We start from the raw sequence: 14,869 nt of genomic DNA, 5'->3' as shown, positions 1-14,869 counted from the left end.
AAGTTTACAGGGTGGTAGTTTAAGGGGTGGCGTACATGTGAGCTTTTTGCTCATTTAGCCAGAATACAAATTTACATGGTGTCAAGATATTTATAAAAAAAAAGAAAAAAAAGTTTGGTAATTGTTAGGTTGACTTATGTCTAATTGGCAAAGTTTGGTAGGTGGAGTATTGGATCTGGGTGGAGGAACATGGGTTTGACGGTGTTTAGAAAATGGATTATGTCTGGGTCGTCGTCTGGGGGTGCGTTGTGGGCAAGGATTGCAGGTGGGAAAGGGTTAAAATTTATTAGCAAACTCTTCAATTTATACTAAATGTAATACAAAAAATATAATTTTCAAGTAAATATTTGTTTTTTTCTTTAATTTACATATATTTTTTTGTACAATCAAACAATGTTTATGTATTCCTTTTTTACATTCAATAATATAATTGAAATTTAATTCTGCAATCGTTTTTGAAATAAATTATAGAAAAAAAAACTTTAATTTTAAGAAAATAGAAAAAATAAGCTAAACAATATTTATATATTCCTTCAATACATTAAATATTGTAATTGCAGTAAATAGAAAATGAGTGTATAAATAATTTCAAGATACTTGCAATTCTGCACCAGTCGCGGTCTGTGTGCTCTGCCATGAATGGGAATAGACGAACAAAGAAGTAGAACATGTTTCAAACATGCGAGAGAGAAAAAAACGCATGTTTTGTGCGTCCTCTCATTCGCTTTCTTGTTCCGCGTGAATTATGTAATTGTTTTCTTTTTAATCGTATTGAAATCAGGTTTAAAACAATAACTAATTAATAATTAATTTAGTATTTTCGTTTGCAACTTAAAAGTCAACCACATATTTGAATTATATTGTAATGAACATTTTTTTTTTCATATGCAAAATAAATTGAATTTATATTCCAATACAATTTGTTATAATGTTTTTTTTCTAAAAAAATGATCACCTTATATATTGAAATTTGTTACTTCAGGAAATCATTTTTTTATCATCCAGTTTCTTGCTACTAAGGAAAACTAATATCCCATATACATCAAACTATGAATGATGCACTCTGTTCAAAGCTGACACATAGCGACTAGAATAATAATTTGAATTAGAAATAGTTCAATGCATATCTACGTTCTATAATAAATTGTATTCTTCCTCTATATAAATTATTTGTACCAACGCTAACCTCTCTCTCTCTTGGAAATGCCTAGATTCCAGTGACGATGGATTACTTTTTCTTCTGCCTCTCCGAGAGTGTTTTTTTTTCCTCGCTTTACTGTTTCCTTGAATTTCATGAAGTATTGACTATCGCTCATTTTTTTATTATCGACTTAAGCCATTTATATTTTTCTTCGTTTTTTTTTTCAAATACGATCTCTACTCAATGGAATGATGTAACGTTTAGAAAAGGTATAAAATAAAAATATAATTGATTTAATTATCTAATAACAATAAAAAAAGATTCCTCTCAATAAAATTAAATAATAAGTAATTAATCGGTATTGAACTACACATTATATTGAATTTTCAAACTTTTTGCTATTATGTTATGTTTAAACACATTAAATAGTTGCGGCCAAGTGGATGCCTCGAAAAGATCTAAATTTACCTATTTACTATAAGTGACCTTGTTTAACGCTATTTCATTAAACGCTAAAAGAGGTCTTATTGTAAATATTATTTAAATTTGACAAGTATCGCTTAAATTGTAAAAGTAATATATTTTAATACAATATATATAAAGTATAAATGATATAAATATTCTAGTGAATAAACTTTACTGTTTAATATATCAATATTTACCTTCCATAAATGATCATTACCGATTTTCTTACCTTATAATTTTATTATTAGGAATCATTGTGTAAATTATTAAATACAACAAATTGCTTATTAGTCAAAACCATGCTTTATATTTGGATTTATACAAATTATAAACTTAATATACAACGTCTATATACAACATAAAGACAAACCATATCTACATAAACGTATAATGTTCTCATTCAATACCTCTGGCTAAATGAGCACAAGCTCACATGTACGCCACCCCTTAAAAAAAATAACTATCTATGTATGTATCTACTCTGAATAAATATTCTTAAACTTCAACTTCAAACTTCATTCAATACCCTACATATTCTTACGAAAATAGTATACGGAAATAATTAAGTAATTATTAAATTATTAAAAAAAAAGGAACATATTTTATATACCTTAAAAAAGTATATAAAATATGTTTCTCATTATCCAATTACATTTACATTTTTTGTTCTTCTTCGCTCTTTTTACAAGTTTATAAGTTATTTTGTGTAGTGATGCAATATTAATAAATATTATTATTATTTTTATATCCAAACTTTTTCTTGATGTTTTTCTGGTCTTTGTCGTGTATTTATAAATTATTGTTCAATGCAAATAATAAACATTATTTCTAAGTATTTTCAATTTATGACATATTTTTTTTACATTTATTGATTTATAAAATTATCATAATTTCATAATCAATTTTATATATTAGCAGAAAAACGTTTGACGTAGTTATTGTATTTTTTTTATAGATTTATATATAGAGTTGTGCGTTATCTGGAAAATTGGCATGTAATAATTTGAATGAATCTATTGACTTCCTTGCCTTATGGGGTTTGTATGCTAGTAGTTAGTATTGTGCGGAACGTGAATGGAAAGTGAAAGATTTGAATAGTTAAGAGTGCGGATAGTGGGCAGTAGTTTACCTGCAGAAAAACTCGGGCCGGATCCTGTGTCGAGCGAGGAAATCGTCGTAGACCCGGAGGACGGCGAGCAGGTGTCCTGCAGCGACCGCACTCTGTTCGTAGGTCTCGTCCGGCAGGAGCATGCTGCAGGAGGTTGCATCTTCACCAGAGAGCAAGGATGTCTCCGAAGTCCCCCTTTCTTCGGAGAGCTCAGCTTCTTTGCTCTCCTCTCTATCAACAAACACGAAACTACTCTTACGGTGCTCGAAGTCTCAACAAGAAAAAAGAACGAAAAGCGTAATACGAAAACGACACACATGCACACACACACAAACCGCAACGCATTATTCCGCACAGAAAACCATTTCGAACACAGAAAACCACTTCCAAGGGAGTTCCCAAACGCTGCGCCTAAAACGAAGAACAAACAACAAGTTGGTAACTGAAACGACGAATGTAAATCATCGCGCTCCGAAGATCCTAATTAATGGGCACAGGAGGCCGCGCCGGTTACGCAACCACTGATTATCCTTTTTCCGTGTCCGGGTGCCATGCCTGTGAGACGCGAACTTCCTCAAACAACAACGAAAACTTAACTTCGCGTACAGTACATCCTTCTTACATACTCAACATTTTCGCGCAAAACTTTTGTAATTCTTTTCAAAATTATTTTTTAACCGGATGCCAAAAAATAAAAACCGGAAGTGCGTGTTTGCGTGGTGGTGGGGGGATTTTCTTTAGTCTATATTTTTTTCGTGTTATTATTTTTTTTTGTCGTGCGCGTTCTTCGGTTCTTATTTTTCGTGATTGATTATCAACAATACGTCCAGTATATGTCGTCGACAATCAACGTGTGTTGCAGACTCATGCAAGAAGAATCAAAACACAGAATGTATCGAACGCATGCGCTCGCAGCTTAAGCAGCACGCGGTACGAAATCTTAAGAGCCGGAGGATTTTCTGAAGAGCCGTGCAACGAAAGGCACGAAAGGAAATTTTAAAGGAACTGGACGCGATCCGTGCGCGCCCTTTTGGTGATGATGATGATGGATTGATTACGGCCTTCTTCTGTCGCTCCCCATTCGAGCGCTGGAAGGACTTTACGACCACGACGTTTGCTCCTAGTTCGAGACGTGGTGGTGGAGAACGAAGAACAGGAAGACGAAGTAGTCTCTCTCATTGTGTTATGCACCGATAAGAGAGAACTAGTCGCCTACCACCGACATTACTTCTAATGACAGCACACATAAATTTAATTATGCCCCCTTCGCTCTTACTTTTATTATTTCTTCTCTTCTAAACTAGAAGAATAAAACACACGATACATTTCCACTCCGCGCGATTTGAAATCGTGCCCGTTAACGATTTATATTACACCGCAATCATACAACAATAATAAAAAAAGTATATATATAAATTGATGCTTTCATTTAAAAAAATAGACTTAAAGATTAATTGAATTACGTAAGCTTATTCTTGCCTCAACAAAGACCTGAATAGTAGCACATCTCGGGATTGCAAAGTGATTTATTTTATTTTGTTACAAGATTAGTCCTTTCAATTAGTTTAACAACGCATATAGCTGTTAACAACGCTTCGTAATTTATTTCATTTGTATGGTATAAACTGCTTTTCTTACTTCTATATTTAACACATTGCTTTTTTACAGTTTATTTATATATCATAATATAAAATCATTTCAATCATAAATTAAATATAAACTTTAATTAAATAAAATTCAAATACAGTAAAAATGTGCCTATTATCTAGTCTTAATTATTTAATTGATAAAACATATATTCTTATATATTATTTAATGTTAAAAAGAAGAAAAATCTTCTTTTTCGGTTTAATTTAAAACAATTTAATTTTATTAACGACTGAACTTATTAAAAATAATGCATTTTTATTTAATTTATTATTTGAAAAATAATATAATATATTGATAATTAAAGAATCAATTAATATTTATAATTATTTGTATTTCCACAATCCATTAAAAATAATATTTTGACAATAAATTTTTTTTTTAATTTTAATTTTATTTGTAATTTCTTCCATTAAAAATTATATGAATAATAGGAACATACTTTGGTACTAAATGAGCCACCAATAAATGTTATTAAATAAATAATAATAGGAACATATTTTTCAAAAAGACAACTTCAAAAATGATATTAGGAAAACATTTAATTTTTGGAGTTTTCACATGGAAATTTACGAATGAAATAAACCATAATTTCTACTTTTACAGCTAAAAATGTAATTTCGTTTTAATCCAAATAACAGAATTTAACATTTATAAAACTATAAAGAATACTGAAGTAGAATTGAGTCAAATAAATAAATTAAATTAAAATAAACATAGATTCAAAAAAATAAGTATCACTAAAAATAAGTTACTTAGACTTTGGAATAATACCTTTTATAACAAACCTTTAATATAACGAAGTCCGCAATTTCAAGCAAAATATATGAAGTTATCCAGATGACCACAAACAGTCAACTTTAAACTCATTTTTTAAATTATGATTTCACTTTATGTACATTATTCAAAAAAAATATATTCTTTCTTACAAAGGAACACGGACATAGAATTTTTACCTCTAAAAACGAAGTTCCACTTACCAAAGTAATTTCATAGAACGCAATGTATTTGTTAATCGAGGTATGTCTGTATATTATATATATATTTATTACTTCTTACTAATTTTTATTATGAACATCAAATATATTAAAATATTTATGTTATTACGTATAACGCTAACAATCATATTAATCAACGAATTGATTTATACCAAATATAGATAGTATAAGATCGTCGGCTCGAGAAGATAGAAAACAATATTTCCACTATTCAGTTACGTAATTAAATTTATAGATTATAAATGAGATAATTTTAATAAATTAAACGTGAAAGTCCCGACAAGTCGTTACTAGAAAATAGCTAAACGCACAGGTGGAAATCTGATAGGAAATGGCTTATAGAAGGACAGGAAACGCGAAATACTTGTATTATAGCCGTGTCTTTCTCCAATATTCCAATTTAAAAGCCAATTATTTAAAGTTAAAACGCCAACATATCGATGCGAACAGTTCACACAATAAAAATGCAATTTTTATTATTTCGTATTATTATTTTAACGGATGAATTCGACGGAATAAAGCATCGTTAGCGCAAATTCCGTTGATTAAGAACGAAGTAAGTGCTTCAATAAATAACTGATATGAGTGGCGTGGGCAGATTGGGAAGCTGCGAAGGATACGATACATTTTTTAGTTTTTATTTTCAGTTGTCCGAACGATCGTCCTACGATTTTTCCTTTCCTCACCAATCTCACGTGCAGCCTTTTACATCCTCAGAGACAAGCATGCATGTTTCCATTGAAATCGGAATTCATCTTTTTGATATCTAATCCGAGATGTCTTTAAACTCGATTGGATTAGATAACTCGGATGAGGAATGGTCCAAATCGAAAGTCTGGTTAATCATTTGCTATTACCGGTAACCGGTTTTAAAGAATATAAAACCCGAATATTTATGCGATTGCTTATGGGGTTCTGGCATGGACGCAGAAATTAATTATCCTTATTTTATACGTAAATTTCGGTCCTCGCGAATGCATGCAAATTCGTTTTCGAATACACCGTAAACTACGTCGATTTACTATTCTTAATATTAATATTCACTTGCCTCGGCGATCTTTGTAAATAAATAAACGAAATTATGGAAGGATGAAATAAATCAAGCGCATAAACCATTTTCAACGCACATTATTTTAAATAACTGCGTATCTTTTTTGTTATTACAATCATTCATAATAAATATGAAGATTTTTGCGTGAATATTCAAGCATGAATTTCCGTAAATAAATTCTCTATGTTTATAAATAAAGTAGGCAACTTTAATTGAATAATTCTAATTTATAGTAAGAAATTTTGAAAATGCAATTATTATTTTGCTTTCTCTTAGAACGTAATTAGTTCTTCACTGTAATACCAAATGAAATTATCTAAAATTAGTGTCTAAAAATCTTTATTTAATATTTGTGTATTCAATTTGGTATACGAGTCATAATTATTCAATTATATATTTTTATTTCATTGTTTAATTTAATCCAACATTTTCTAATTTCTTAATTAAACCAAATACATAAACAGCAGAATCTCACACAATGCGGGTAATCGATTCCTCCAATATCCCAGACTGTTTGAAACCAAAACTAAATACATACAAAACTGCTCTTATCAAAATTTTGTTTGTTTTTAAATTTTCAAACCGGACTATGCGAATTATTGTTTTTGTATTAAACATATTTGTACTCGCTTTTCTTTATTGCAAAGTCAATAAATTAGTTGTTCAGAATTTACTACTTCCTTTGCAGTAATGAACTGTAATATACATATTATATTATCATGAATTCTATTTGAAACAGAGTATTAAATCTTATAATTTAAAGCATTTCCGTCGTTGAATTATGAGGTTATAATCCATTAAATCGTATAATTGATATTGTCTTTTTTATAAACTATGAACAAATGGTCATAAATTAAATATTCGACAGCTAAAAACTGTGATTACTGTTACATTTTAATTCCATAAGTCTTAACGATCAATTGCATACTGTTCCCAAATGGGAACATAACATAATATCGATATTATGAGATCCAACCATTGATATTTTTGTAGGAGAGGAAACACATCTTTGGGAATATATACTAGTACAAAGTTGTTGTTACTTCTTTCAATGGTATGGTATCAAATTAGTTCCCCTTAATAGTTATGAGTTATTTATTGAAAAATTATATCTTTTATTTGTTTTGTCCAATGTCCATAACTTACTTAAAAATGTTAAATGTAATACATCTTTGTAAAAAAAATTTTTTTTTTTAGAATATGAAAAAATTATATATTAAATGTCAAATTTTAACAGTAATAAATAAATAAATTAAAACAGTACAAGAATATTAATGAATGCTATACATGTATGATTGATTACATTAGTTTTATTAAGATTTTGCAGCTGCATTGACTGCTGGTATAATATCTAAACTGTAGCAATGAAGTACAAAAAGGGGAATGTATAACACTATGAAGATGGCATCCAAATCGTACACGAGCAATCTGAAATTTCTAGGAAGAGCGGCGAAGAAACCGCGTCGTGACAAAGCGAGTTGGGACCAGAAGACTAAAGATACCCTATAATCGCCGAGAACAAAGAATCTAAGTCTGGGTAACAGCCGATCGTCGAGTAATATCGAAGTGGATCAACTATTATAATATTTAAGCTCACAGCAAAATAAATATTTTTTAACATTATTGTAATTTTTATTAGATTGTAACATTGCTGTATTGTTTTGTGTTACTTTTAATCATTTCTCAAGATTTTTTTTCTAGTTTTTTTATATTTTTGTTTGTCAGAACTTCTACATGAATATGCATGTATATTTCTGCAAATAAATTTTCTATGTTTATAACTAAAGTAGACAACTTTAATTGAATAATTCTAATTATAGTAAGAAGTTTTGAAAATGTAATTATTATTTTGCTTTCTCCTAATTAGTTCTTCACTGCAATACCAAATAAAATTATCTACAATTAATGCCTAAGATTCTTTATTTAATATTTGTGTATTCAATTTCTTTCTAGTCTTTATATTTTTATAAGTCAAAACTATGTTTCATATTAGAAAATGGCGGAAAAAATATATATGATTTGAGTGGGGTTGTGATACATATAAGTTCCAATAGAAATTAAGTGGTGCACAGATAAACCAAATATAACTTGATAAAATTCCTTTAGTTTTGACATAAAACTAACTGATACATATGTATTCTAACAGTCTCAAAATGAACTTCAAATTTTTAGTAGTTACACATAATTGAAATACTATTAGTAGTACTAAATCTAAAGATATACATAATAGTATTATTGACTTTATTTATAATACTGCAATTATGTTATGAATTATATGAAACAGAAACCAATGTCAGTTTTGCCAACTATTAGACTTAACACCTAGGGGGTTAAGTATTGTTTTCTTAAAGGTAGAAAACGCAAATGAAATATTTTGCTTCTTGATTTCTTGATGAGGGGGTGCAAATTAGTTATTTGGCACCAGGTGCAAAATTTCCTTGCAGCGGAAATGCTTCAATCCCAATTGCAATATTTTTTCGTAGGCACTAGATCAGACTTAAACCATGGCTTCTATCATAAAAGTATTAGGCGGAAAACGAACAAAATACAAAGTTTATAAATGGTAAGTATTTATTAATTACAAAGATGATAACTTATGCTCTATAACTAACGTTCTTTTGATGTCGATGCATGGCACTGAATTTCCTGAATGTTCCTAAGGGTACGTAATCACTGAGTGCCAAACGCAATCATGAATTAAGTGTACTTTTATTTAGTGTACTTTTTATAAATTGAATATCAGAAATTTAAAAAATATATAATATGTAATCGATTTGAGCACCCCTGCACTAGACACTATGCAATCAGTAATGTTATATTTGTATCATTTGTATTTGTTTCCATTGTATTTGTTAGTATATTTCTTTGTAAACAATTTATATGAAGATTACAATAAAATTGACCCCTTAAATGGTTATGTCGTATATATTCGTTATGGTGTCTTTTATTGAGTAGCGCTTATGACGAATATATTCGCATAATAAATAATAAAATATTTGGCCAGTAACATCATTTAATGCATTAAACCGCTTAAGGGGTTAATAACAATAATAATAACGTTTTTTACAACAGTCACAAATAATAATTAAAATCATAACAACAAAAAATAAACAGTTACAAAGTGCTACAGAACATAAGTATGTAACTAATATATATAAATCTCATATTATGTAATTTAATTTATAAAATTTATCTCAGATTTATTTAAAAGTTTCCAATATAAATTTCTAAATACTGTATGAATATGCTTTAAAGCACATCGCTCTAATCTGCCTACTTAAAAATAAAGTACATTCGACATAAATTCCGTTCGTTCGTTAATTATTCCAGGAATGATTTGGTTTCGTCTGCACACAAGGTTAATGTATATTTCAACACCGATCCTAATCATTAATTAATTCTCTGAATGATTTCACTTCATGATCACAGTAAAATAAAAGTCCGTTATTATCGTGAAAGAATCTTCAAGATTATTTTACAATTTATAATAAATAAAAATAAAGTAGGAGTACTTTTTTAATTCATTGAAAATAAAATTTATGAATCGATTAAGATTCTACTTTCGAAAATACATTTAACCTATAAATGGTAGTGCAGTACTAAACGTAATTAAAGTATACGTAATTTCTTCTTTATTAGGAATCAAAGTGTAAAATCTTATTTACAAATTGGAACTTAGTGCAGGCGATTAAAATGGTTTATTTAAAACACGCTTTGAAAAAGTCACGAATGAAGACCTATTAGAAATGATGGAGCAGGAGAAAGCTGAAGAGCAAGAAGATATTATAACTGAAACTCCTGTTAATTCTTTCACTCTTAAAGGCCTTTAAAGATTTCAACACGTTGGTGAAACGGCAATAGATTTTTTTTATGATACAGGAGACACGAAATTTTGTAGAAAATGATTTATTTCGAATCAAATCGAAACGTGCAAGGTCATTAAAGATCGATTAAGCTACATAAGATTTATTGCATATTTGAGGTAAAAAAAATAATCTTTAATTATGTCTTTAAAATTTACATATTGGTAAAAGCATTAAAAAGATTTCTTGGTGTTTTCTTATGGTTTAAAAACCTTATTTAAAGTTTGAAGTTAATCAAAGTTATTATTTTAAAAACAAATCTACTTTAGAAAAAAGTAATTGAATTTTTGTTTTCAAATTATTAAAACCCACACATAGATCTTAAAAAAATATCCCTTTGTATATTGTTATACAATAAATTTATAAAATGTAGGAGTATCTTGTTTTTAGAGTATATGGTTTTACTAAGAACCTAACGATTTCTTAGTAAAACCATGATATAAAAAAATAAAACAGTATTTTCATTAATTTAACTTTCTAATAGTAGTAAATGGACATTCAGTCTATAAAACATTAATTAATTCGGAATTAAAGTTTACAGTTGCTTAAACCATAGAATTTGCAATATGATTAAGACTATTTTCTTCTTCCCTGATCCTTTCTAAATAATAAAGATAAATAGCATAGCAACATCTTAGTACTATAACTATCATTTATCACTACAAACCTAATTGATTAAATTCATTAACGTAATGAAAATTTCATTAACAATACGGCGACCGTTAAAACATCCTAAATGAATAATTATTCAGGCCCGGCTAATTAAGTATACTTTACGACCCAATTTAAATTTATTTTCGGCACGTTTTTTTCCAGCGTCAATTATGATATGATTTACGTTTGTGAAATTTTCTTGAATGAAATCACTGGTCTCCTCATTTCCACGATTCCGATGATAATAGGAGTCGAGTAAAACAACGATCGTGTTTATGAATAGTGTGAGAAAAGCACCGTAGTTTATCTCACGGAAATGATCTTGTCACAATAACTCCACATCATTTTTGCCTGTTTAAAATTTCATAAAGTAGAATACAAGAAAACATAGATCACGACTCTCACTACTGTTCGCGTTGCGCACGCCGCGTTCTCTACAAAATAAATAATAAAACGCGCCGCGTTTTTATTTTTTTCGCTCCGTACTTTCCGTGTAACCATCGTTTGTTACCTTCTTCTTGTTGTTGTTGTTCTTGTGTTGGTTCGCGTTTAGCCGCACAGAAAACGTGGCAGTCATCCGACATTCTCGTGTTGCACTTTCCGGATATGAATCTTAACTGTCCGCAGAATCGCGAATGGAGCAAAACACCAACGCGAACTTAATTATTAACTTCGAAATGTTGGCTCGCAATTAATGAATTTCATTAATTGGCCGATCCCATCTGCGACGCCGCAATTATTTCCGACTGTTAGGTAACGCAGCACGTCGTAAACTAGATCTTCACGCTGAGGGTACAATGACATGACATGGGGAGAAAGAAGTTGTTGTAGCACTTCGACCATGATGAACTTTACTAATTAACTTCGACCGTATCCAAGACGGGCAGTCTTTGAAATTGTAAAAGTTAACACATCCGGAGCTGACATATGAAATTACACGTGTATCCAAGCGAGTTATTGTTAATTCACTTGGTTACGTCTAAAGCATGCAGCGTTTAAATTTGTTTAGAGCAGCGTTTCTCAACATTTTTGCTATGTGACTCATATTTCAAGAAGCACCTCAACAAATTTTCATGAAAAATTCTACTTGGTCTACAAGGTGACTACAAGATCCAACACATCCAGAGATGACATGCAGCTTTAAAGAAATAATGTTCAATTACAGTATTTCGTTTCAAAAGAAATAGTTTTTGATCAACTATAAACTCAATTCAATTGAAGTACGATTTTCAAACTCGATCGAAAGAAAAGTCTTTTCTTTATAATTCTATTTAAAAAAAACATCGTTGAATGTAATTTAATAATAATTTAATAATAATAATGATAATTACAACAGACTAGGTTTCTATGTAGAAATTTAGCAACTAAAGCAAGGTTTAGAACAATAGTACATGATCAAATTAAGATTAAACCAGACCTGAGACAAATCGTTCTTCAGGAAATATAAAATTAAACTTCATTCACATACAAATGCAAATATAGGCAGTTCCGTTCCTACAAAAGCCGGCGCAAATCGAATCGGCGTAAAATGAACCCAGATTTACAGTAGGTAGATATAGGTCTACTTGTAGTATATTCTCAAACAACGTAAACCGAATTATTATAAATAACTATAAAAAAAATACATAACACAAAATTCAATCAAAAATCATAAAACAAAAATCAATCATTTTTAAAACTTAAATTTCTATACTGTTCTTTACAATTTTTGTAATTTATTTGTATTCATTTTTAGTGAGATTTCGATGTGCAATTAATATTTTAGTAATACAATATATTAGAATTTGCTTAGATCAGCTCAACATGTTTCAATAAGCACCTCACAACAAATTTTCGTGAAAAATGGTTCTACGTGATTCCAAAATCCAATTAATCCAAAGACTCAAACCAAAATGCTATATTGAATCACAACATATACTTTACTTTACAATATTATCACTTTTCGATTACATAATTTGTCTAATTCAAAAAATTAATCCGAAGATCTTTTTAGATCTGGTAACCGTTTGCATTTTTTGTTTTTATATACAATATAAAGTAATGTAACTAGTGTAATATTATTTAATTTTCTTTACAAATAATAAAAGTGTAAATATATCAATTTCAATTTTAATGTATAATATTATGAAAGGTAAAGCGATTCTGGAATGATTATTTTTGAAGAATGTTAATATTAAATAAAAATGATGTTGTTACGGTCACTACAGATATGTATTAAAGTAAAATATAAGCATTTTCATACCAGGAAAAGTACGTAACTGTAAATAATAATAATAAAATTATTATAATACCAGGAGGTAAATGGTTTTAAAGAAAAGGTGTACCGAACTGAATGCAGGGAATTCGCTAATAACGTGTGCTGCGGCATAAATGGTTTCGCATGTCGACTAATTAATACGAATTTTTCGTTAGATTTTCTTAGTAATTGGGAATAAAAAGAGATGTAATGTATGTGATTATTTATCTGGGGCAGAGGAAATCTTGGCCGAATGAGTCGTGAATAACGAGACATGCAAATGACTGAAGGCAAGTCCAACATTAATAACCGTGTTATGGCTGTGCTCAAAGCGCAGTGTGTATGGGATAATATTGTCAATTATGGTATGTTATTAATGGCCTTAAGACCAGAAAGCAAACGTAAGTCGACGTTAATGACAAATTTAATTTAATTAGCACCGCGTTCCGCTCGTAAACCCAATGCATATTTCGATTGCATCAACCCAAAAAAACAGATTGAAATTGTTCATAATTCGATTGTAATTATTTCTCCACGTACGTTACGAGACATTACGTAAATGCAACGAAATCGAAAATATAATTTGTGTCATTAGCAACAGCTTTTTTTCTCTATACAATAAATTTATATTTATTTAAAAGTCATCCAAATAAGTCAACATCATTATTTATTAATCACAATAATAAACGAGAAAATTATTAAGTACAGTACAAAATAACTACATTACATGTTAGAAAGTAATATTTGAAATGCAATCACAATAATTCATTATCACGTTTAATAAAAGATCTGAGTTTAACAACATATTGGAATGATGATATAAGAATAATCATGCAAAATCATCTTGTGAAGCTCGAAGATAAATTTAAAGGAATTTCTTAATTCTCGGTTTCGAGGAACATCGTAATTCACAGAAAACATGATGTATGTATTCTGAGAAAAAATTATGTTATTTTTGGTTATTGCATGTTAAACCCATAAATCTGAAGCTGTAATTCGAACACTGCTATTTCCACTAACATGACTTTTTGAGTTAACATTCTGATATTTGTAGCATAGTCATTGGTAGTTGGTGACAATAATAATAGATGAGACAAAGAGCCAACCAATTCCTTAAAGCACAGTTTCCATACATATTAATTAGCTATATAAATTATATATCAATTATAATTAATGTTTTCAGTAATATATTTTGTTTATTTATGTGTATATAATATTAATAACATTTACCTGTTCTATACATTTAAGCAATACTCAAATTTTATTTGTAGCCTATAAATCTATCAATCAATATTTAATGACTTTATTAAATATCTTATAGTTATAAGAACCTTTAAATATATTGAGGCAAAATACTAGCTGCACGTGCAGAATTAATTCACTTTATCCATTAAAACTTGATTCCTTGATCTTGAGAAATATATCATAAACATTTACTTAGTTTTCTATATCGATATAGTTATATTATCATCATCATATATAAATAGAAATATATAAGTAATTCTCTTATTAATTCACGTTTTTGTTATTGCCTAATATATATATTAAAATTATTAAATTAATGTTAAGATTATTTGTAACTGAAACGTATAACAGTAGTAGTAGTATTCTATTTTATTCCTAGTCATATTTTTTAATAATTAACTGAAATTTAATTTAAATCTAACTGTACATTAAATTTTATCATTCATTTAAAAATGATCTTT

General features: G+C 29.0%; 1 protein-coding gene across 1 annotated transcript in view; it reads right to left on the bottom strand.

The window, feature by feature from the left end:
* The window catches only part of LOC108565409 (unconventional myosin-IXa), a 90,837-nt gene extending 87,299 nt beyond the window's left edge, over positions 1-3,538 (bottom strand). The window contains exon 1 of the mRNA XM_017924843.1: positions 2,736-3,538. Coding sequence (XP_017780332.1) covers positions 2,736-2,857 — 122 coding nt within the window. The 5' untranslated portion in view covers positions 2,858-3,538. The remainder of the gene's footprint in view (positions 1-2,735) is intronic.
* Positions 3,539-14,869: the final 11,331 nt, after the last annotated feature.

This window comes from Nicrophorus vespilloides, unplaced genomic scaffold, assembly GCF_001412225.1.
Source record: "Nicrophorus vespilloides isolate i.1.1-1 unplaced genomic scaffold, Nicve_v1.0, whole genome shotgun sequence".
Classification (NCBI taxonomy): Eukaryota; Metazoa; Arthropoda; class Insecta; order Coleoptera; family Silphidae; genus Nicrophorus; species Nicrophorus vespilloides.
This window is presented reverse-complemented; position numbering and strand designations above follow the sequence as displayed.